Below are 26,180 nucleotides of genomic sequence, written 5' to 3' on the forward strand. Positions count from 1 at the left end.
AACAGTACGAAGAGATAGCAGCTGCACCAGCAGTTGCTAGCAGCATTTAGGTAGCCGAAGAGGTCACTATAGCAATAGCCATGCGGACCTGCCTAGGGGACGTGCCGGTCATCGCCGTCACAGACTCTTTCGCCTTTGTCGCCATTTCCCGGGAGGAATAGTTAGCAAGACCGCACTCAACATCATCAAGAACAAAGACATCCCTGAAACGTACATTGCCAGGGCCCCGGGACATGAATCCTTTGTGGGAAGCCAAGCGGCTCACGCCGCCACCCGAGAACGTGTACGCCGGGCAATCCCACCAGGACATCGTCTATAGCGTCAGACCCAGACGAAAGTATAAAAAGCAAATATTCTGACATTCTAGAACGTTATAAATATAACACGCGAGAATATTCGGCCACACACTACAAGCTTAACAGAGAAGCCGTCATACTACGCCGACTTAGAGTGGGCCGTTACCTCCGTATAGCACTCTGCTACACGCGATGTATCCCTCAACGTGTTCAAGAAAAATCGAATTCTGCAATACGCCAAACAACGTACCACAAGGTCTGAGAATGCAACAAGAACCCACAGACAACGCCCATCCAAGCACCAACAGAGGACCTGTGGGAGGCCCAGATGACAAGCCTAAGTCCTGAGGACCACTTGTGACTGGTTATCAGAGCTAGGCTATCCGCACAGGGTCACAGCTACTTGGAATAGGGTGACCAACCAGCTCTGCGCCCCAAGAGCTTGGTTTCTTAAATAAAATTTATTTACTCACTCACTGCCACATATCGTATGGTACACCTTATCGGGAACAAAAAACATATACCCCAAAACCTCCAAATACATACTATGAACATATACTGGAATATCATATGAGGCATGTCCCGTATGATATATGGGAACATACGGGTTTTCCTTGTACGGGATCCCCACATGTTCATATGAGATTTTTAAACAGGGGACATATAGGTTTTTCAGTAGGGAAGATGATGAGGTTTTCAGTGGGAAGATGGTTGCATATGATTAAACGGCAATGATTAAACATATTTGCACGACTCAAACTCGAAGCCCTACAAACGTTGTACACAGAACTGCTGACAAAGTGAACGAGGCTTGAACATTTATTATCTGAAACTCCTCGGCAAGGTTGTGGATTACCTAGTGTCGTATTAGGGAGTGTTATAATTGGAACATACCCAAGCCACCTATAGTTTGATTTTATTTCAACGTAAACAAAAAATGTCAACGAAGGCACATGGCGTAAACAAAAATTATCGGTAGGAAAGGAAGACTTTGACCCCAGATGTGTTCATTGATAAATGAAGCTTTACATTTAAAGTAAGAGCGAGCGTTAGATACCTCAGTAGCTAACACTTACCTATGTACCAGGAAGGAAAAAAAAATCATGTCGCGCATCTACCAACGCACGACAAATGTGGCGCCTGCGTTACACGGGTGCACCTCAAAACGCACTCCACATTTTCTTTCTTTTTATTCCGCACAGTTCCATAAGAACAATTTCCGGAATATATTAATGGCTACTCTTTATTGCAGGGAGTTCTACACACAGATCGCTGTAACTTCGATGACCAATGACTAGTCTGAGAAACTTCCCCAGTTAATTTTTACTTGTTGTACTTTACGTGTTTAAGAATTGGAGTTGGAAATCATCGCGCTCCGAGGCCCCTGTAAATGTTGCAGCGATGCTCGGCAATATGAAGTTCTCTGTACGGCAATCTTGCACGTCCACTCGAAAGCACACCTCCGGACGAGACTTTTTCAAACTCTTCGGAGCAGAAATTGACGGAATTTTTCTCTCGCAGTGGGAGAGCGGAACGCCCGGTGAGAAACCTTTGCCTTTTCCTCAGAGCATGCCATTCGCGAATATGCCGGCGCGATTGCCGTGACCCGCTTTAACATTGGCTCAATTGTGCCCTTGCCTCTATCGCTACAATCGCTTTATCAACCTATTCTCTCGCAGCCCGTTCACCAACACACCTGTCCAGAATGTGCTGCCCCAGTTCCTTCGTGTTTCTCGTTCCAAGGTCCGCACACGCCGGCCGCACAGCGCGCACATACGTCATTCAAACAAGCAGCACGTGATGTACAGGGCAGGCAGGGATGGGGGGGGGGGGGGAGGGGGCTGAGGGGGCGGGAGAAAGTACAGTAAGAAAGCGTGTACGGGAGAAGCGGCGCGAGGCGAACGCAACCACATCGGGGTTCTTGCGGAAGGCCGGCCGACCCCCGACGATAAACTAAGTCGTGACCGCCGCCATGGCAGCGAGGCAGTGGTCATTTCTCACAACGCGCGCGAGCATGTATGAGCACGCCGGCACGCATTGCGCCGGAGTGACGCATCCTGCGACCCACAAGCAGGGACCCCGCGCGCGGGCCCCAGGGTCGACGCGCTAGAAACAAGTAAAACTAAGGGGGGTTGACGTCTGGTGTCCTAGATATAGACTGCGCACTTCGACTGGGAGAGATAGAAGCGCCCGCTGCGCGGTTGCTGCAGAATCACGCGCGCGAACAGAGAGATGTGAAGGGCGCGGACGTGCCACGGGCAACTGCTTTCGAGGGAAAAACGCTCGCGTGGGGCGAAGCGACAGGTGTGCCGCTATACAGCGCCGCTTGTACAGTGAGCGCGCCTCACCTGCTTCCTCGGCGAGCGCGGTCGCCGTTGCGGCAGCTGGCGGCTGCAAGTGGCCTGCCGCCGCCATCATGGCGGCCGCTTCGTCTCCGCTCTCCTTCGGCTGCGGCTTCGGGTGCTGGCGCTCCAGCGAGTGCAGCTCCTCTTGATCGCCGTGGTGGTTGTGGTCGACCACGTGGGGCTCGTCTTCGCTCTCGATGCGGTCCAGCACGGGGTGCTGGTCCACGGAGGGGGCCCTCGTCGACCAGATGGCCGAGGCGCGCTCCTCTTCTTCGGGGTCGAAGAGGGGCCTCCGGTCGCCGAGAGGCCTGCGAAGGGCGTCAATAGACGTGAAACGGCGCAATCAGTAAACGCACGCGCTAATATTACTGGTCGGATTATGAGAAATGAGCTGTGATGGTTCTGTGCGTAAATCAGGCATGTTTGGACCTGAGTAGCGCTCGCGCGGACGGAAGATGCAAAATAAAGTTTTTTTTTTATTATTCTTTAAAGACTGCCAGATTTACGCACACTTATGCGGGTTAGGGCGGATAATCAGTGGTATATTATGGTTACAGAACGGGCACCGAGATAATGGAAGCGCAGTAGAGGACGGCAGAGAAATAGGGACTGCGATGAAATTAGGAAATTTGCGAACATAAGGTGGGGTCAGCTGGCGCAGAATGGTTGCTGGAGATAACTAAGAGATGCCTTGGTCTTGCAACGGACCTAGATGATGATGATGATGATGATGATGATGATGATGATTCGGGATACATAAACGCAGCCTCAGTTCAAAGCGAAACGCTATATTCCGTAAGTATTTCCAAATTCTATCTTCAGTTGATGCTATAGTCTTCACAGGCACCACCCAATTATGCAGAAGTTAATATAACGACCTTTAGAGATTCAGCAGGCTCTCGGCCAGCTGCCGCTGTGCCAATTCCAATTCATTCTCTCATGGTTCACTACGTGATTGTTTTTTATTCCCAAGCTTCACAATTTAACCACATGCTCGCTGGGGCCTTTCACCCGAATGTACATATAATGGCTACTAGGTTCCTGCAACGTTCAGTCGCGACAAGCCTTCTGACCTTCCTCCAGCGGTAGTTGAACATTGCATGCACGCAGTCAATACGTGACAGACTCTTGAAGAACAAAGCGGCCAACCGCGGGTGAGCGCCGGATCACTACGTTTCAAACGGCATGTTCATAATCCCGCTCCAACCACTGGAGGCGACCCATATTACGACTCCGCTCAACCAGACTTACATGAAAGCCAGTGCACTGACTCTATTAGTCGGAGGACTTGTGTATCACGTGAGCAGCTGGCTCTGAGTAAGCAGACGAGTGGGATCACTCAGCTTCACGCGCACGTCTCGGTGAAAGGACTGACTTCACAGGTTGGTTGTAGACTTGCGTCCTCAGACAGATAGTGTGAGAGAATAGATTCATGCTTGCGGTCGCTGCACTCCGTCGATATGACTCAAACTGGGAATGAGTGCAAGTGCAGGTTTTTTTTTCGAATGTGGCCATGTGTCAAAATGTACAGCCGCCTTTATACTTTAGCCGAACAATGTAGACACATCTATAACGACTTAAGTTTAACAAACACAAGCTAAAAGGAGCGAACATAAGAGGGACCACATATTAGCCCAGCACATTCAAAGCATCGCAAACGGAGAGCTCCAGCAACTTCTGCAAGGAAAGCCAAAAGGCATTTTAGGAGTACTCCGAGTAATTATGACAGTCACTGTATGTGAAATTATCGATAGGCTACCAGACCTCACGCAGCTTTGAGTTAGTGAGATCTCGAGTGGATAGCAGACTGTGTCAGACTAAGTGAGTTCAACACTGTCCGAGTATGTGGGTGGTATAGTATAGGAGTGAATTCGAACTTTGGCAAAGAATGATCCAAGAAAACAGCAACGCTTGTAAAGTTCTATGTCCACTCTATAAGGAATGTAAGAAGTGCTATTTCACACCCTTGAACAGGGTGTATGCCTAGCGAATATACAAAAAGTTAAGTAACACTATACTTTTTACTTCTACACAAGGGGAGACGTAACTACCTCTGCCCAAACTACTTCGCCATTACTGCTCCTGCAGGTGCTCTCCGACGACCGAGAAAGGACCTTCCTAATTCCCACAATAAAAACATTCCTTCTGACGGGTTGAACTTTGCGCAGCATTGTTCAGCCAAACCACGAAAATGCATCTTCCGGGAAATGCCATTTATTCGAGCAAATGTCGCGGTGACCTTAGGTGCGAGTGTTCCAATCTTAAGCTTTCCTAACTCCGCCGCAAGCGTACCAATCTAGCGCTATCAACGTGAACGTGATACACAACTTAGACATAGAAGGACGGATAAAACGCCACGCCTCTGGCGGAGGGTAACCTTTTAGAAAGCATATTCCCGCGTCTTGATATCCACTCGGCGCAAGAATGCGTTGAAGCAGGCACATACGCCCATATGTCACACTTAAGCGTTCTAACAATACTCAGGGCAGTCGTATACGTTTAACAAATGCAAGCTGTCTCTTCGGAATGTGCGAGGCAACTGGCAGCTATTCGACAATTATGGTAGGAAACCTCCAATAGAAACTGAAAACGATAATTCTATGGCTGAGCAACCACTGGGTGCTCCAATCAAGCAGATGGTCATGGCTGCCGCGCTATCGGTGACAGTGCAATAAAACGCTGAGCACGATTTCTGCGTTTAGGAAGTGGTACGCTAAACGTTGTTTTTGAGCGTCAAAAACAGGCGGTGTGAATATCGCACGTATTTCTGCACTATCGGAGCTTACATAGACGAAATCTACACACTCGTTCAGGGCATTCAAAACTGCCAGCACGAAGAATGCGCGGCCTGCATACATGCGTTCACTAGGTGAGACGAATGCTCATTTAATTCTAAAAAGCCACAACACAACGACCGAGGTACCTAAATATGAGTCGAAGCACAGACTAGTAGACATTCGATTCACGCTGCCAATTAGATTATGGAGCTGGATGGAAATTACCTCGTTTCTTGAAGCAATGTTGTTTTTCTTCTTCTTCAGCAAGTATAGCTTTAAAAGCAACAAACGGCACAAACTAGAGCTCGTTTGAGCTTAACAGAAAATGCCCACAGAACTTGAAATACGCAAAACGACTGCCTTGGCTTAACGCAAAAAAAAGCAAATTGCTTAAATCATTAGCGTTCACTTGCCTTGCGCTATAACCTAAATAACCCAAGAGAAAGCTGTGAGTGTAAAACGATGATAGCGTGGGAAGCGCATTAATTCGCTTGACTAAAGGAGCCCCATTATACTTCTCGCACCTCTTAAAGGTTGGCGTTCCGATTGCGTCGTTACTGGTTTACTATCTTGATTAATGATCCAGTAACAAGAACGTAGTTTTGCTACGCTTTTGCGATGTCGTATGTGCACACAGCAGCGACAAAAAAAGCGACTCTCTAATCTATTCAATACAACACCTGTTTCGCAGGAGCCTGAATAAGAGAGTCTACTTGGAATCATACGGAGGTTGCGGTAGTCGAGCATGGTTTGGCATTCCAATCTTTGAAGATGGAATATACTAGCTTCCGCGCCAACATACGGGAAGTATATAACGGGGAGTTTTTATGAGCACCGTAAGCCATACATAAAATGCACCAGTGCACTCGTGTCCAAACAATACAAAGGGTTCACGGGTAAATGGAGAATCAAAATTATCACTAGTGGTTGAACAAGTGAAGCATTAGACTAAAGCCGATGTTTCGACAGGGAGTCTTCTCGCGTGGACGAGGAGTGAGTGCCATGAGTATTAACTATTCTCCCTACTTTTAAGTTGCATGTCGGCAGCAGCGGCCTTTTTTAACGTTGCATATGCTTCGTTTCAATAGAACTGCAACAGTTGAAACAAAAATTCGTATTGCGATGTAAACTGACTAGTATCACTTGACCTAAGCTGGCACCATAGGATAGTGTGAACAATAGATAATTCCCTAATATTGGCCGGTTTAGTTGTGATTTCAGGCGAACATAAACGTGATTTCAGTTAGCTCCCTCGAACAATTCTTCAAGCATTTCATAAGCCTGTTGGAAGGCTTACTGTATTACCATCACTCATCAAAAAAACAATAGAACGTTGTAACGGTGTTGTCTTTCGATACGTTCCGTCAAACCTTAATTCAGCTGTCGGGACTGATAAAAATTGCGGAGGTTCAGGTGCTCGGGCATTAAATTAATTCAGAATGAACTGCTGATGCACGACAGGATAATGCACAAACATGATTAACCCTGTCATGTTTTTGTGTTGCTGAAAAGGTAACAATATTGTTTTATTAAGCTCGCAAGAATGAGGCACGGAAAGCGCTCCCCCTGACATACGTATTCAGACCGGCAACGGAGGATGTATTTGACAAAAGTCACAAAGTTCTCATCATACGTTTTTCAAACACGATATTAAGGCTTCAGAAACATCGATCACCTATCATGACTCGATACAATAGGATCCTGGAACCCAAAAACAAAATGTTTACGATGAGATAAACTACGAGGCAAAATTCGTGTTAACAAACACAAGTTAGCAAGTTCTCAAAAGGAAAACGTTAATATTTGAATAAACTAATTAGCTTCACCATATCATCCAAAAATAGAACAATAAGAGAGTTTTCAATGCCTGCTTAATCGAGCGTTAAGAAAATAGCCATACACGCATATGCACCAGTCATGGGATGTTTCTACAACATGATCTTGTGAACTTCGGCTCAAACTACAGGTGTAGCTTTCTGGTTTAATGCTTCAGGCGCATAAAAACCTCACATAGAGATGATACGACCGCCGCCGGTGCCTGCCAAATGGAAGCCGCGATGTCCATCACAGTGTAATGTTTCGTTATTACGAAGCAGGATTTCTAAATGACAAATCTTATTCTAAAACGAAGGAAGTCGGGGTCGAATCAACGTAAGCTGTCAATATTGCGTCATTTTCTAGAGTGATATTCATTATAAATATTTTGAGTCGGTCTGCACTAAGACCAAGCAATGTCCGCCTTTCCTCCACTCTTGCAGTAAACAAAATAGTGGCAACAAACCTATCTCACGCAAAACATTGACATATTGTGACAGTGCACGTGAAAGAAGTCTCAGCACGTTCGTCGCAGCAGGTGTCGGACTAGCACCGCCTTTCACCCGCCCACGTTTATTTCTTCCTCTTTTCCTAATCATAGCATATTTCTTTGCCAACACGACATACGCAGACGCTATTTCTCCTCCTGCTCCCTCTTTTGTCGATGTAACAACAAAAAGCGTCACCTACACTTCTCCAGCGACAATCGAATTTCTTTTGCCTCCAGCCCAGCCGTTTGCTGTCGCCGTTGATTCCCGGGCCGCCGCCGCGTTTTCGGCGCCGACCGGAAGCACTTTGTAGCACATCACCGGATCAACTTCCGACGGCCCGCGTTCGTCGTTCACGATCAACTTGCCTCGCCTGCCGACGCCGAACATAGCCTTGAGTCGCTTCATGAAAACAGCCTCCATTCAGTTGTGGCTCCAACACATCCAGAGTGGTTCACCGCGTACGGTCTAGCTACAGCTGGGAGGGAAGACACTTCCAGGACGATCAGCCTCAGGCCGTCAACTGTGTCAACACCACTTCTTCTTCGCCGCCGTCCAAGATAATGGGGCTACAGCCAATGTCCGCAATGAAGAAGGCAATGACCGACTCTATGATCTCTTTGAATAACCACCCAAGGTCAAGCGACGTTGAGAACCCTCCGCCACTTCAAACACAACATCTATGGTTGAGTCGAGTCATTACCACGACGAAGGCCAAGGCGATGATTATACACACACACAGCAAAGAACAAGCTGACGATTCTCGGAACGCTCCAGCAAGTCCAGGGCTCCTGCCACCGCACGTCGTCTTCGGGTCCAGCTAAGCGGCGACGGGTCTTGAACGCTCAAGACCCTTTCAGCGTTCGACAAGGGTGCAAGCTCGCCACCACGAAGGTCGATGGTGGGCGTTCAGAAGAACCACGCCAGCGGCGGCGGCAGCAACGCGGAGCAATAAACACAGGGCTGCAAGCTGCTTCCCCTTCCTTTCCTTCCTGTACAGATAGCCTGGCAACATACGCACATACACACTACCCCGCTATCGCACTCTGTTTTTCTCTTCACGTCAACCCGGGGCTTGCTTCATTCGCCGTGTCTCTCCGTCTCCCTCTCTCTCTCTCTCCCTTGCCCAAACTCGCCCAAGGCGGCAGCGTGTGGCGAGAGAAACCTGCAGCTGTTGGCCGTGCTGCTTCTGCTGGGAGAACCGAAGGACTCGAGCGAGAAGGAGCTCCCATCGTAGAACACCGCGTGCAGCCATCGTTTCATAGAACTCCCCAACACCTTGAGCAGCCGCGGCTCGCTCGAGGCCGTGGCTCGGAGAGGGAAGGAGTACGAAGGCGAAGAAGGGAGGAAAGAGAGAGAGTAGGTAGAGTTATGTCCTCGCAATAATTTCACAGGGCGCCCACTGTAACGACGTGGAAAAGGTGCGCGCGCTTTGGCGGCGCCGAGCATGCGTGGAAGCTCGGCCTTTCTCTCTTCCCTCCTGCTTTCGTTTTGGGCCTGCCATCAGGCAGCCCTGCGCCGCAACCACCCTCCCCTACTACCACTCTTCCCGTCACATTCTCTTCCACCAGCGCGGTGCGCTTCGCTTCTGCCGCGATGCCGTTCCCGAACACCTCGCTCAGAGAACTGCCAGCACGTCTAGTGTCTGTGTGTCACGAGGACAAGCCTGTTTGCAGGCACGAAGAAAGGAGGTGCCGCCGGCTACAAAGGGGTGGCGGGTCGGAGGCACACGACGTTTCGTTGTTTTCCAGTCAGAGCCGCGCACCGTCGGCCATTTGCGCACAAAGAAGCGAGCTGTGCTTCCGCAGCGAGTGCCTAATTACGCGGCTCGCTGAGAGATGAGTGACGTAGATGATGGGCTTCGCACGCTGCGTCAACTCCAAATGAAAGAGCTGCAGGTTCCGTCCCCCTGACTCGTGACTGGCCGCAACGGATTGGTTTTGCGTTGTCAGGACGGCGGTGTAATAGCCTTCTCTGCCGAAGCATCCGACGTTCCCGTGTTACTGCCATCTCAGTGCAGACAAAATCGGGCATTGGCAACTCAGTTTTTTTTACGGCGCACGCCGCCCATGAACAGCTTTTTGCGGCAGGGTTCTAAAAAAGTTTAAACTAATTACGACACTACACTGGGCGACATACCCCACAGCGAAGCAACCAAAGACAAACGCGAGGTTATAAATCTGGTACCCGACTATACGGAGCACGGGATACGCGTTTTGCAGTGAGCACTTCAGTGCGCGTACCACAGTGCTGCTAGGTCACCTCTGGGGGAAGCGCTTGGGTTTGAGGAAAGTTTATTCTTAACTTGCGCAAAGAGGCACTCGCGATTGAGAAATCTTATACTGCTCGATTGCGATTGGAAGTGCCCCGCGTATGACACCCATATAAAATTTGATCATTTGCCTGTTACGGCAGCTTTGTGCATCAAATTTCTAGCTGCCTCGAGCTACAAGAACCTCGTCACTAGCTTATTCTTAAGTACAAACTACATGCAAGCGATTTTGCACGTGACCGCGACAAGCGACGCGATGAAGGTGGCTGTTGCCTTCGCTCGTCGCTTGCAAGTCGTACCCCACGTGAGCGACGACTTTGAGCGACGTCTCCCCGGTGTTGCCGGTATGAGGGCAGCAAATAGGCGCCGAAACTGGCGTGACGCGTGCGTTGTCAATTTAAGTTGGCATATTTTACTGTAAAGAGCAGCATAAGATATTTCTGGAGGTCTTGCAGTAGGTTCTTATCCTTGCACGTATCAAATTTTAATCGTTCATACGTTCTGCGCGACAATCGGTAGCACTTGAAGGATATACATCTAGTCCCGGCTTCGCCCTATTGGCTATTCGCTAACAGCACTTCCGGGCGACGAGCGACGAATTCTAGATTTCCAGAACCGAGCGATCGAGCGACAGGAACAAGGGATCTGTTCGCGCGACGGCCCGTTTCGTCGCTCAAAGGCGTGGTTCGTCGCCATCGCACCCAAAATTGTTATCATTGGGGTTTGGGCTTTATGGTGCTTGTATCCCGGCCATGGCGGCCGCATTTCTATGGGGGCCAAATGCGAAAACACCCGTGTACTTAGATTTAGGTGCACGTTAAAGAACCCCAGGTGGTCGAAATTTCCGGAGTCCTCCACTACGGCGTGCCTCATAATCAGAAAGTGGTTTTGGCACGTAAAACCCCATAATTAATTAATTTATGGTGCTTGTGCTTTGCTGGCCAAAGTGCCGGCCAAGCCTCAACGCAGGCGACCAGCGTTTGCTGATAGCGCACATCGTCTTTGCGCGAAACGGAACCGGCAGGGACTCCCCGTGTCGCAGCACGATTCCGAGGTCACACCAAACCCGCGCCGGAAGTTCACATGCCGGCTACGTGTTGACGATGTACAGACTGCCACTACCATCGCGTAGGCTCAAGGTTACGCTCAAAATCAAGCACTGCCTCGGTAGGAGCAATTCCGATATGGTTGTAAGGGCCGATGAGGCTTCATAAGAGGCGGATCAAGTCCGATTAGGTGGATAAGGACCGATAATGGTTGACAAGGGCCGTATCATTTTCGGTAAGGTTATTAAGGATAGATGAGGGCTGATAAGGGTCGAGTCAATTCCGATAAGGTTGATAACGACCGCTAAGGGTTAATAAGGATTTAATCGAGCCCAATAAAGTTAATAACGACCGATAAGGGTTGATAAGGGTCGGATCGAATGCGATAATATTGATAACGGCCGATAAGAGTTCAGAAGGGTATGATGATGTCCGATAAGATTGATAAGGACAGATAAGGATTGATAAGGGTCAGACTGATTCTGATAAGGTTGATAACGATTGGTCAGGGTTAATAAGGATCGGATCGAGTTCGATAAGGTTGATAACGACCTATAATTGTTTATAATGGTCGATAAGGGTTGGAACGAGTGCGATCAGGTTGATAACGACAGATAAGGGTTGATAAAGGTTTTTCTTGGTCGGATCAAGAGCCAAGACAGGTTACAAGCATACATTGGTCTTCTCTTTCGTCAATCGCTGCAAACGCACGTCGCATACGATATGAGCAAGTGCCACAATGCTTACGTATACTTGAACAACTGCAGTAGAGTTTCTGCGTATTTTTTTTTTCTCCTGTCGCATCTTGCGTACCACCGAGATGCGACACCGCTAAAGATGCTCCTCAAAGGGGCCGGCGTACTGAAATGTCTTCAGCGCAACCCGGAACCTGAATATTGCGATTGTGACGAAGAAGATCGGCATACTGAAAAGCCCCGTTGCCATCGCATGGCTCGTACCCAGTTAGCTCTCTGGCTGCGCCCTACCTGCTGGTGCTGCGTTTGTCGCTGCTTTACCCACTTTACAATTGATGGAGGTGCGGGGTACAACAGGAATTCTGGAACTTCGCAATCGGACACTGCAGCCCGTCTTCATAATGCCGGAAGAAGGACCACTAACACCATAGCCCGCTGCTCCGATGACTACCGTGGTCTGTCCCGGCCCGTTGCGTCAACGCGACCCACCCATCTTCAGCGGTACCGAAGACCATGACGTAGAAGACTGGCTTGCTCACTACGACCGGGTGACCATCCACAACCACTGTTACGACACCAAAAAACTGAATTACGTGTGGTTTTATTTGAGCGGTAACGCCAGCGTGTGACACCACAACCACGAACGTGATCTCACGACGAGCACGGCCTTCAAAAGTAACGTGACGGAGGTATTCGGGCGCCCCGCCGTTCGCAAGCTTCGCGCCGAGCAACGTTTGCGTGGCCGTGCGCAACAGTGCAGGGAGACGTTTACCAGTTACACAGAAGATGTTGTCGACCTCTGTAACCGCGTCAACGTCACAATGGCTGATGCCCATAAGATCCGCCATATCTTAACACTTCGCCTTTTGGCGAAACTGGAACTTTTTTTAACAGTGAGAGGGTGAAGCAGTTCCTGCTTGTCTCACAGATTTATTAAGCGTTTATTGAAGGAAACTTTTGTTTCTTCGTAAATTGTTTACACATCCCTCATAGCGAACTGTACGTCTTCAGGAGATTACACCACACTCACCCCCAGAGCATGGTAGCAAACTAGACGATTGTCTTCCAGTTAACTTCCCTACCCCTCGAATCTCCCTCACCTCTCTCTTTCTCTCTCTCAGGAGTAATAAATAACGAAATGTCATTTTGTTTTCTCTAATTTTCTTTTCTTTAGAGCTCGTCGAGCTTTGTTCTTTGAATAGTGCCACAACCCCTTTGAACAACCCACTTATATGATGCCGCAATGAAAACAAATGCAACGTACTAGCTGGTCAATGTATGTTTGCCCAAACTGAAATTTTTGTATACAGCGCCAAACAGACACTGCGATATTTACTGATCGCATAGCCTCACTAACACTTTGGCGAAGATGAACTCTTACCGCGAGCATTGTGAATGTGTGCGTATTGTTTTTTTCCCCAACATCACGATTTTTCTACAATTCCCTCTGACGCGGTGATCCGCAAAAGCATGACACTTCCAAATGGCAAATTTTGTCATACCACCGTTCTCTTTAGCGTCACTTACAGAGGTGGCAAACATCTTGCCGATTGACCTGTAAACACGCCATTCGCTCTGTACTCGTGCCAAATGTAGACGTAATGACAACTCAATGACGTAAGCGAATGCGTGAAAAAGCAGCTATTTAGCATCTACGTACCTTCGGTTTCTCATAGGTGGCATGAAGGCAGCGTCGCCAAAGTAGTCAGAAAGTACCGACTCTTGTCTCACCAACTGCAATTGTGTGATGGAGGAATATAATATTGAAAGAAAATAAAAAAAGAGCCAGTCAAGACGTGTTTTTCTTATTATCGAAGTTTCATGCAAAGCTAACGAAAACACACAGCTGCCGCACTGAGTTATGTTGAGTGGTTATCTATCAATCTCTTGATTTATCTGCTTATCTCTCTACCTGTTTATGCATCAGCTACCATCGATCTTCTCTATGTGCCTATCTGGAAAGCAAGGAGTATTCATGTATAGAACAAACAATCGATAGATACATAAAGCTCGTTATCCATTTCGATATCTCACTGTCCTACCATTCCTTTGTATACGGCAGCGTTTTTGTTCACCTCTTATCTTTACTATCCGTCCATACATACATACATACATACATACATACATACATACATACATACATACATACATACATGCATGCATACACATACATACATACATACATACATACATACATACATACATACATACATACATACATACATACATACATACATACATACATACATACATACATACATACATACATACATACATACATACATACATACATACATACATACATACATACATACATACATACATACATACATACATACATACATACATACATACATACATACATACATACATACATACATACATACATACATACATACATACATACATACATACATACATACATACATACATACATACATACATACATACATACATACATACATACATACATACATACATACATGCATACATACATACATACATACATACGAGGGCCGTTTTTTTTTCAACCTCCGATAGGCTATAAATAAAAGACAAGCTCATCTAAAACAATAATTTTATTACCAAAAGATTAGTACAGTTACGGTTACTTTCCGACATAATCACCGAAGAGATTGAGGCATTTGTCATATCTGTGGACAAGCTTTGCAATACCCTCTTCAAAAAAAGTTGCCGCCAATGAATTCAAGTAGTCCTTGACGTTGGTTTGAAGGTCGCCATCGGTTTGAAAGCGCTTCCCACCAAGCCACGTCTTCAGTCCAGGAAAAAGATGAAAGTCACGGGGTGCTAAGTCTGGACTGTATGGCGGATGATCGAAAATGTCCCATCCAAATTGTTCGAGAAGCCATTGAATTGCTCCAGCAGTGTGTGGACGGGCATTGTCATGGATCAGAACAACTCCAGCGGTCAGCTTTCCTCTTCGTTTGTTCTGAATGGCTCTACGCAAACGTCGTAAAGTTTCACAATAAACAGCTGCAGTGATTGTGGTTCCAGGCTCCATAAACTCCACAAGCAACACACCTTGCTGTTCCCAAAACACAGTAGCCATGGTCTTTCTGTCGTTGAAGGTTTTTTCGAATTTCTTTGGTTTGTTTGGTGAATTTGAATGCATCCATTGTTGTGATTGTCGTTTTGTTTCCGGTGTGTCGTTTTGAATCCAGGTTTCATCACCAGTCACGATTGATTTCAAAAGGTTGGCTCCTTCATCCTGATAACGCTCAAGGAACTCCAAAGCTGACGCCATTCGTCGAGTTTTGTGGCCGTCCGTCAACATTTTTGGGACCCAACGTGCACAAAGTTTTTTGTAGCGTAACCGTTCAGTAACAATAAAGTACAAAACAGACCTTGAAACTTCTGAAAATTCCGTAGATAAAGCAGTAATGGTGAATCTGCGGTTTTCTTTAACCATTCTGTCAACTCGTTGAACCAGGTCATCTGAAACCACAGATTTGCGTCCTTGGCCCCCTTCATCATGCACATCATTACGTCCATCTTTAAAATTTCGACACCATTCACGCACAACACCATCACTCATGAAGTTTTCCCCATACACTCGACTCATTCTCCGACGGATTTCTGCAGCACCATGGCCTTCAGCCTGTAGAAAAAGAATAACACTTCGCAATTCACACTTGGCGGGAGCAACAATAATGGCAGCCATGTTTACGTGGCTGTAGCACAATGCCGACTGACGCCTGAATGTCAACAATGGTGGAGTGTGTAGTGCGAGAGCTGCGCAGTTGCCTACAGCGCATGTCCGCTTTCTGCTGCCCGCGTAGCGCCTGCACGGAGCGATCGGAGGTTGAAAAAAAAACGGCCCTCGTACATACATACATACATACATACATACATACATACATACATACATACATACATACATACATACATACATACATACATACATACATACATACATACATACATACATACATACATACATACATACATACATACATACATACATACATACATACATACATACATACCTACATACATACATACATACATACATACATACATACATACATACATACATACATACATACATACATACATACACACATACACACACACACACATACATACATACATACATACATACATACATACATACATACATACATACATACATACATACATACATACATACATACATACATACATACATACATACATACATACATACATACATACATACATACATACATACATACATACATACATACATACATACATACATCTATTCGGCCACCTGTACGTACACGTTGACATTTCTAGGCATTCTGTGTGTTTTCTTGTCTATCCACGTCGACATTCCTGTCTATCCAATCTATCTGCCTACCCATCTGTCCTATCTATCTATTATCATCGAACTCAGTCATACGTCAGGAGTATGCGTCTTCTCGGCTTCGGCTTTCTCCAAGACGCTCCGCAAGATGTCATTGGTGTCTTGCAACTTTCTGTTGGCTTCTCTGCAAAACACACAAGGCGAAAGGCGAGAAAATTTTCTAAGGGCGAAGTTCACAGCCAAGAGGAAGGATACAAACGAAATCGTTCATCTATATTCTGATTTCTATTGTAAGATTAACCTTCTTATGCACTTGATTGCGGAAGACAATCTCTTGAACGAAGAGTCAGGCCATTGAAATATATGTATTTCAAAACAGCATCTGACAATGGTTGAGCATCAAAAAACACAAATGTGAGAAAAACGCATACAACTTGCATTCGTGTTTATAAGCGGCCGAAAGCGCTTACCACTATGACAGCTTGTCTTATTTGCTTTGCACAAGACATATAAAACCTTATTTAAAAAGTTATGATAAAAAGAAAGGCCACCAAGCTCTGAAAAGTGTACCAGCGCCTAACATGATGCCCGACTTAAAATCTTGCATGTCCACTCTCGAGAATCTGATTCTACACTGACTTTCTCCAGGGATTGAAAACGTGCTACCACTGTACAGAGCGCCTCATAATGCTCGCTAAAACGTTTAGGTTCCTGCTCAAAAGGCGAGCTGTGCAATAACGGGTGCTTCTATGGTACAACGAAGCCATATATTTTGATAAATATTCTTTAATGCAATCGTTTTATTATATTTTGAAACCGCGAGAGAAGAGCAGGTTTGCTTACTCTGCTTCAATCTGTTATTTTCTATATGTTCATGCCTTTTGCGCCGGCTCATCTCGCCATTCTTTGTTCTCCCGTTGCTTTTGTTGTTTTGTTGTTGTTGTTGTTGTTGTTGTTGTTGTTGTTGTCGTTGTTGTTGTTGTTGTTGTTGTTGTTGTTGTTGTTGTTGTTGTTGTTGTTGTTGTTGTTGTTGTTGTTGTTGTTGTTGTTGTTGTTGTTGTTGTTGTTGTTGTTGTTGTTGTTCAGAGTTCGAGTTCACGTGTTCTCTCTTCCTTCTTTTTCGTTTTTATCATGGCATCTATCTGTTCACAAGGCTCGAAGTCACATAGGTAAGCTTTAGAACGGGACTCGAATATCTCCATCGCTCTCGGCTAAGTGAGAGTCGGTCAAGCAAAATCGAAGACAACAGTGCTCGGTAATGACAGTTTAGCGACGCCTTATCCATGATGAATTCGACTCGTGTTCACTCAAAGACAAACTAACAAGATAGTGCGATACAGCTACAAGAAAAACTACTTAGCACTAAGTGAGAACGGTAAAATGATACTTACTGAAGATGCTGAAGCTGCTTGCTGGCGAGTCCCTGCTCCTGCAATACACCCATGATGCGCTCCCGTTCGCTGTAGAAGACCAGAAAAAGAAATACGCGGTTTCGCGCATGATGCGAAACATTGACAGCGATAGCGAAGTATTAGTCTATTACACTATGGACAATATAAAGGGCAGCAGACAATCGCTAGCCATTATGTAACGCGTCCAAAGGCACGCATTAACACATTTCGGTCAATGACAGCTGGCACACAGCGCAGGCGAAATTAGGAGCACCGGCAGCAGATAGAGTACGTGCTGGTATTGGCACTGCCTGCCGGCATGCAGTGTTGGGCACTGCAAACAGTGCCAACACTGCCTTCACCATCCTAACTGTGCCTCGCCTCCAAAAGTCATCAAATTATACTTCGTAATTACACTTCGTTCCAACACTAGGCCCGCGGGAAGAAAGCGCACATCGAGCCATCAGTCTCTCCGCTCCTGCGCGGATGCTCGCCCCGGAACATTTGGAGGAATGAAAGAATCGTTCGTTGTTTGTTTTTTAAGACATACATAACTGTGCTCAAGTAAACTCACCTAAAGCGAACGGGCTTCAGAAGAACCAATAACACATTAATGGCTGTTAAAGCTCAGGCTGACAAAGAAAGGGGTTCAAAAAAACAATGCTGTGCGCGCATATAACGGAGAAGGGAGACATTGCACGAAACCCGTGGCGGACAGAAACTGATCGAATACATTTGAAGGCATAAACATATTCAGAATGAGACACGAGCAAGCTCAAGACACTATTCTCCCGCTTTTGTCCAACTTGCGGATTCGAGGAGGAACATTGATCACCTATTGTGTGCCACTGTCCTCATTTTGAAGCACAAAGACGATCTATGTCCAACACACTCATGAAACTAGATGATCGTCCTCTGAGTGAACAGACAGTACTAGAACTCCGTCCCCACCGATCATCTGCTCAGAAGGCAGTGAAGACACTTGTGTGCTTTCTGAGAACGCCTGATTTGTACAAGTGGCTGGGCTCTAGTACTGTCCGTGCGCGTCTTTATGAACCGCGTTTCTCTCTCCCTTCTATCTCTTCTTCTTCTTCCTTCCTCCAGCTCAGGGTAGCCACCCGAACTCTTGACTGACTAACATCCCTGCCGTCCTTATATCTCTCTCTCTCTCTCTCTCTCCCTTTCGCTCTCTCTCTCACTCTTCTCCAGGCTCCTTTGTACAGCGGGGGCTTAGGACCCCTTCTCCCTCATCAAAGATAGCTCGTGCGAAAGACTGTAGACGAGTAGGTCTCAGTGAGTCGGCGCTGTTGACCAATGCCGTCGTTGAGTGCCCAACGCGAGACGATGGAAGTTAAAGCACGGATGGAGAACAGCTAGCGCATTTACTGATCCCTTATTTCAGCACACTTCGTCCGTTATAATGCACCCAAACAAAGTTCGCTTTCGCTTCGCACTGCAAACACCGGTTGGCTCGACGCGAAGCCATCAACGTAAACCCGACAAACTGACGACGCTCACTCACTCGTACAGGGCTTTGCACTTGTCTTCGTACTGAGATCGTATCTGGGCCAGCTCGCTGCGGGTCAGCGCCACGTTGTTCTGCGTGTCCATGAGGCTTAGCCGCAACTGCCGGTTCTCCTGCAGCGCCTCGTCCAGCTTCGAGTGCACCGAGGTCAGTTTGCGGTCGTGCGTCTCGTTCGCCCGCAGCCACTGCTCGACCTGCGGGCCGCGAGAACAAGCGATGACCTCAGGTACGCGCTTTCAGTGATGCTCGCGCGTTTTGTGACGCTCGTCGCGTTCGCGTGACGTGTGACAGCGGAAGGACGGCGACTCCGATAACAGAGAAAGAAAAACAAGGAATGAAAGAAAAAGCGCGACAGGTCGAAAGAAGGGCGCGTCTGTCCTAATCCGTGCTTCCGCGTTTGAAACGACGCTGATTAAATGGGAGAATATGATTGCGATGATCCTGATTGCGGCAGGGATACTCATGTAGTGGTGATCTACAGTGGGCGAGCAAGTGAAACCTCATGCTCCACTCTGAGCTTGAGCCTTGTTTGTCTATACTGCTGGTCACTTCAAGTGTCCGTCTACATCTTATCTCTGCGCCTTGCCTACAGATTTCATGGTGCGGTGAAGGTGAAGGGTGACGATAACGACAGTGGTGGTAGCGAACGACATGAAGGATTGTGGCTGTGATTTGAAATGAAACTGACAATCAAGGTTGTTGTTGTTGTTGTTGTTGTTGTTGTTGTTGTTGTTGTTGTTGTTGTTGTTGTTGTTGTTGTTGTTGTTGTTGTTGTTGTTGTTGTTGTTGTTGTTGTTGTTGTTGTTGTCGCGTGGATAATGTTGCTTGTGATGACGATCGTGACGCTTGTTTCGTCAGGTGTCATGAAAATGACAAATGACAGATCAGGCACAACCTGAAGTAATACATCTGCTTGCACTAAAAAAATCATGTACATATATACATAAAGTAGGTCCAACTTTGTCTAACCGGCGCCCGCGTTCGCTCTATGCAAACATCTACTACATGGTATATTTTGCTGCCCAGCTGCCAAAACGCTTCACACATTTCGTCGTCACTCACACAAAATTCTCGTTTCTTTGGGTATATTTATGAATATGTTAGTGCTCGTAGGATTCTTGCTGATAACAGACATTAAGCTTTATCGCGTGTTACCGAAAGCTGTTTGAGAAATAAGGAAGAGCCCGTTAGCGTTATGAGGCACAGACGGTCCACGCTGACAGCGTTTACACTCGCTGCCCGTCCCAACGCTCCACATCCTAGGTTATCCTCCTCCACTAAAGCGACGCCTGTGACTCAACCTTTTTCTAACGATCTTCCAGCAGTATTTGCAAGAACACGCGGAAGAAAAATAAAGAGCCTGCGCGAAGTTAAAAGCACCGAGTCAATCGCAACCTTTTCGAAGAGCGAGACGTGCGACTGCAGTTCGTTCATCTCCTCGCTCATCTTGGCCTGAAGCGTCCTCCTCTTCGCCTCGACTTCCTCCTCCACCTGCGCCATAGAATGAGTGACATCATCAATGATCCCTTCGTGAAATGCCGCGCTGAAGCAAATATAAGCATCACATAGCTCTTTTTTCTTTTTATTGTGCACCTTGAGACTGCAAAAGATGCTCATAGTGGCATGCTATGCGGAATTATGTCTTCACGCACTTCATTAAAAATGGTTTCAGTGCATCCTCGGAAAACTTCAACGGAGTTCACCGTCGTGGCAGCTTAGGCCTGTTGGTATGCCATAGTAAAGGTGTTGAATAGCACAAGAACGTGAGCAGAATACGGGAAAGACAGAGCGATAACTTCCAATGGAGTTCAGAGGAATTTCACACGAATTCTAAATTAGTTCCGCAATAATATTCGTCAGAACAAAGAACAAAGACACGGAATATTTCGCTTGATATACCGAAACCTATATTATATTTCGTCGGTAAAAGCCAGGAAATAACGGACGTTAAATTTACGTTATCGTGCGTTAGCCGAGAATGTTTTAGGATAACCGTTTGATCACAAATAGTCACAAGTGTTACATAAAGGTCCCTGAGCCCCGTGAATAAGGAGTAAAAGCAGTGGCGTTGCTATGTGGCATGTTTATCGCCTGTCACCAAACATACTTTGGTGTCACGTGTGTTCTCGGAAAACTGAACGTCTAAACATGTCAGCACTGCAATCGTAGGGATCAAATGTAAACGATGCGGTGAAGTATAGTGATGCAATACCTACGGAATAAAAAAGGATTTATCCATGACTCGCTTCGACATTTAAGAGCGTCTTCATCAAGGCGGAGTCGCATGCGCCAATTTAAAGATTAGCCTGAGTATCAGCGCAAGCTTGGCCTCCCGTAGTTAATGTAATATACCATATTACAACATGCCATAACAGTACGCCGACAAAGACATACAACGCCATCGTTGTGCAAACGAATTCGTTGGGGCAGTTATCCTGTGTCATGCGCCCCACAAGGGTATGGCCTGCGCAGTCAATGATGCTACAGCTTCGCTATCAGCTGTAGCAAGCGGTAGGTGCGGCAGTTTGTCACGGATAAAGACACGAATATATCAGTGTCGTGCAGTTTGCGCTAGTCGTGAAAATGAATGTGCTTGTCCTTCCTCACTCGAGCACACATGCCCTGCTGCGCATGCTATGGCAAGAACAGATACGTATAACGTGTTACAAAGAAACTTTAAATAGAACACGAATAAAGAACGCTCTCGTAAAGGGCAAAGTGCGTGAAGAGACAGGAATTGAATTTGAGATGGGCAAACGAACACGCTACTCTGCATAGTTTTGAATAGTAATTGTACGCAAAGGATGGCGCAAGAAAATGATGCAACAAAGTAACCTCCCTGCCTGCTTTAACATGAATGCAACTTCATTTACCCGGCAAGAAATAGCTACACTAGTAAGCTGCCAAGCGCCATAAGTTACAACGACAAGAAAAAGAGATTCTGGAATATTACATGCCAAATCCGCGATCAGATTATGAGGCGTACGGGGGCAATGCGGATTAACTTTGACCACCGGGAGTTCTGTAACCGGCACCTAAATACATGCACGAGCACCGAAGCACTTCGCCTCCATTGAAATACGGCCGCCACGACCGGATCGAACCCTGCGACCTCGAGCTGCAGCTGCCTAACGTCGTGACCACTGGACTACCGCAGCTGGTAGCCGCACGAACAAAATGGCGGCCTCGTGAAAATATGGGGTATACAATCAGGCGCCTGTATAAGGAAGTGCTCGGAACCTCCAAAATCCTTCGTTACACAGGTTTCTTCGTTCTAAAGATCGCGCACCGTACCGGTCACAACAGAGCAGGCTAAGCGCGTTCACCAAATGGAAACCTCTGTTTAATATGAATTCAAGAGTGATTAATTGGAATATGTCGCTTTTTTTTTGCATACGCTCCGTTTGACAGAATGTGCGACCACAGCCAAATTGCATCGAGGTTCACACAATGCTCCGCGTGAAATGGAGGATCTTCGCAACAAATTAAAGCTGTGGCTTGTCGAATGACACGCTATCACCTCATTTGCTATAATAAGATCTTGGTTCGTCTACAGAATCTTCAACACTGCTGCCTTCGTTGACATTCGCGTCCTTTTCTCCCTAGATGTCTCTGAAAACGTCGTCGGTCGCCAGCTATGATTACATCATCACGTCGTCATCAACTGCGACGCATTCGTCAGCCGTCGCACCCTCTGATGCATTGCAACAAGCAGCGTACCAGCCGACATGGAGCACTGCGGCAGGACTACTCCCGCCATTTCTTTTTTCTATTTCTGACATTTCTTCGTTGTACAGTCGAGCTTGTTGCAGTGGTCTTCGCAGTAGAGAGGTTCACTTTATACGAAAGGCACGCATACCTATGTGCTTACAGTACCTACCTTTCATACGTACGAAAAAATAAGAATTCGGCTGGAACATATTGAAATCCTTCGCCATGCAGGTCATTTATATTCAGAGGCCACCGCTGTAAAGGCGTTCAACTGTATATGGATATACGCTTAGTTTCACTGCCACCTTTGATTTGGAGCTGTCATTTAGCTGACAGAAACAAATATTTCCGGAAAAGTTAAAAAGAAAGTGCTTCGGCAGAGCACTGTCTTCCTCTGCAGCTGGTGGTAGTTAATCATCTCAGAGAACCTACGGTGCGATGAACTGACCTGGGGGGGGGGGGGGGGGGGGGTCCAGGTTCAGTGTCCAGTTGACGACACAATAACCACACACGGAAGAGCTCCGTAGGGTAAAAAATGCCGCGTAGGGAGATATCCTTTGTGTCAGGCTGTGTTAGACATCTGTAATTGTTGACATGGCTGCACCCACCACTACTTCTCCAGCAGGGACTTCCAGCGGGTTAGGCAGAGGGCGCTGTTTCCGTCCAGCGCTCGGCTACTACACGGCACGTGACTAGACATGCTTCCCCTGATTAAGCGAAGAGAGACGCGGTGCCAGAAATGGTGACAAAACACACTGCGACGTGTTGTCCAGCTTCGCCTGAGGGAACAGCAAGAAAAGCGCAAACCTGCGGTTTCGAGGCACGTCGTGCTACAGAAGGTGGGGTAAAAGCTTACCAGGTATTTGCTGTCTTTTCTGCCTTTTCCACTGGGCATGTACGTGTTTAGTTTTCGCTAGAATAGTGCACCAATATTTGAACCTTCAAAATCGAATCGAGTGTTCTGAGCCCTTGAGTTGCATTTGATTCGACAGTTTGATATTACAAATTTGCGAATATTCATCCGCCGTCCCATAGTGCGGGACAAATATGGTCGTGATAGCGTATCGTATGACAAGTGGCCAGGCGTACGAACGTTGAGGGATTGCATGACCACCATGACCTCTTTTTTTTTTTGTACTTGCGCTAAGCCACCGAGGAACTCAACATTCCAGCAGCCGGAAGTTCTCAGCATCCGGCTGCTTTCGTTTGAATAGCCGACACACCTGCCAACGCGCGCGCGTATACGAACGTTCACACAGGTTGAGAAAGCGAACAAAGAGTCACAAATGAGCTCACTGCGTCCCAGATCTCGCTATTTCTCAGCGGCTTCATCGACATTCTGACGTGTGCGTGGTCTTACGCGCGCATTTCCGGTAATTGTACAATGCCGTAAGACTTATACTCAACGGCGAAACGTTGGCGGCTTACCTTGGCTTTGGCTTGCAGTTCCACAAGCTTGACCTGGTTGTCCATTTCTTCCTCCATGCGTCGTAAGTGTTCTTCGTGCTCCTTCTTCTCCCTGGTCAAGGCGAAAGAACGAAAACCATTTCCCTGAAGCCACTTTCAATCCACTATGAATCAACACTGACTTGTATGCGTGCTCCACGTACACTAGTGTGTGGGAAGCGGCATTGCTGGCTACAGTAGACGGGCATACGCTATATAGTTCGCGCACAAGATGTGGTGCACCCACCCAGTAGATTCCGTGTTCAGACTCACTGCGCTGTTTCGCGGCGTTTCGTCACAGGTACGTGGTGCATCGGATCGACGCATGATATTATCTCTGTACACAACTCATGCATTATGCTATGGACTTAACAGAATGCACAACAGATCCAAAGTGTCAACGAATTCGGCAGATTCGATAGCCCAACTCCTTGTCCTAAATGCGAGAAGAAGAAAAATAAAGCAAACTGTACCGCCTTTTACTCCTGAACGTTTTCTAGAAATGTCAAAGTTTAACATGGGAACTCAGTCATTGATGGACCTATTGTTCCATACACGGCAACTTTCGCCGCTCCTTGATAATGCATGCACTTTATTTTACCGCAGATATAACGCAATGTTTGTGTCGATAATTAGACTTATAGCTGATGTAGGTGTGGCACTATAGTCCTGTTTATTGCTTCCTGCCAGACTCCCGGTAATTTGTTGTAACTCAACAATAAACTAGACCACCTTATACACACTTGTTGGAAACGTTTTTCAGGACGTTTCAGGAAACGTTTTTCAGGACAGAATGTACCTTGAGGAGAAAAGATTAGAAAAACTGATTGATTGATTGATTGATTGATTGATTGATTGATTGATTGATTGATTGATTGATTGATTGATTGATTGATTGATTGATTGATTGATTGATTGATTGATTGATTGATTGATTTGTAAATAGAATAGGAGGCCACGCTCACTTGAGCCATGTGTTTTCCAACTGACTGTTCTCCTCCTGAAGCCGCTTCATGTTGTCCAGCAGATCGGCGATGACGTCCTCGAAACGCTCCACGACCTGCGGCTTCTCGCTACGCTGAAGTTCCTTGTACAAGTCGTTGAGCGTCTCCTCGCTGATTGCGTCGACAGAGGAGTAAGTCATGCGTAAACAGAATGCAGGAGAAACGAACTTCAATAACACGGGAACTTGGGTCGATAGGTGTAGCGTAGTTCAGATTCCGTAGGAGCAACACTTTGACGAAGCACGCACATTGCGCTGTGTATGTCTTTTTTTATTGCGACAGCATTGATATGGACACTCCAAGCAAACTTTCACCGTCGGCGTCGGTGTCACCGTGGGGCTCCGCATATATTTCTAGTGTTTTGCCTAAGCGTTACTCCTACAAAGTCTAATGAACACAGGAAATAATGGACAGACGTACAGATGTACCTATTAGCATAATGATACCGAATTAAAATTTTCTTTTCTTTTTCCTAGTCGTGTACTGTGAATACAAGGTTACGAACACGCCTAGCGCCATCTTTATTTCAAAGCAAAACAACTTGAACAAGTTGGTTGGTTTACACCTCAGCCGACAGCAAGAAGGTACTACATGATCTCACAGGCGGTGTGGACACGTTTAGTGCAGTTTGCGTGAGCTTAAGCAATGAACACATTTCGGTGTGCTTCACCCACTGTTCCTTAAGATCTACTGCACGCGGGTCCACATCCTCTGTGTGTTCGCCACTCATACATACGTCATATGAATTCACGCGCCCGCCCTTTGACGTCACACCGTTGTCGAATGCACCGAGTGCGTCAGAGAGTAATACGGCGTTCCAAGAACCATGTCATAAGTTAAGTTGATTTGTCACAGGTTCATGATCAGCGATGAGTGATTCACGAATCATGATGAGTGATCGTGTGCTAAGCGTGTTAAGGCAACACCACAAAAGAACTCAATCCAAGAGGCAGTCAAAGAAAACGCACCTATATAAGAAATCTCGTCGGTAGGTTGTCGGCGAATGTTTCCTGAAAAGACCATTTCGGGTAAATGATAGATACGCTCAAACATTCAGAAA

General features: G+C 46.7%; 1 protein-coding gene across 5 annotated transcripts in view; it reads right to left on the minus strand.

Moving 5' to 3' along the window:
- The window catches only part of LOC135903675 (ras and EF-hand domain-containing protein homolog), a 111,449-nt gene that overhangs the window by 17,142 nt on the left and 68,127 nt on the right, over positions 1-26,180 (minus strand). For 4 of the 5 annotated variants that reach the window (XM_065434000.1, XM_065433997.1, XM_065433999.1 and 1 more), the window contains exons 3-11: positions 26,089-26,130; positions 25,082-25,231; positions 24,099-24,189; positions 20,355-20,450; positions 18,957-19,153; positions 17,435-17,503; positions 16,140-16,227; positions 13,395-13,468; positions 2,645-2,949 (exon numbers count right to left, since the gene is read on the minus strand). In XM_065434000.1, coding sequence (XP_065290072.1) covers positions 2,645-2,949; positions 13,395-13,468; positions 16,140-16,227; positions 17,435-17,503; positions 18,957-19,153; positions 20,355-20,450; positions 24,099-24,189; positions 25,082-25,231; positions 26,089-26,130 — 1,112 coding nt within the window. The remainder of the gene's footprint in view (positions 1-2,644; positions 2,950-13,394; positions 13,469-16,139; positions 16,228-17,434; positions 17,504-18,956; positions 19,154-20,354; positions 20,451-24,098; positions 24,190-25,081; positions 25,232-26,088; positions 26,131-26,180) is intronic. The other variant, XM_065434001.1, reaches the window with a different exon arrangement.

The sequence above is a fragment of the Dermacentor albipictus genome, chromosome 9 (assembly GCF_038994185.2).
Source record: "Dermacentor albipictus isolate Rhodes 1998 colony chromosome 9, USDA_Dalb.pri_finalv2, whole genome shotgun sequence".
Lineage (NCBI taxonomy): Eukaryota > Metazoa > Arthropoda > Arachnida > Ixodida > Ixodidae > Dermacentor > Dermacentor albipictus.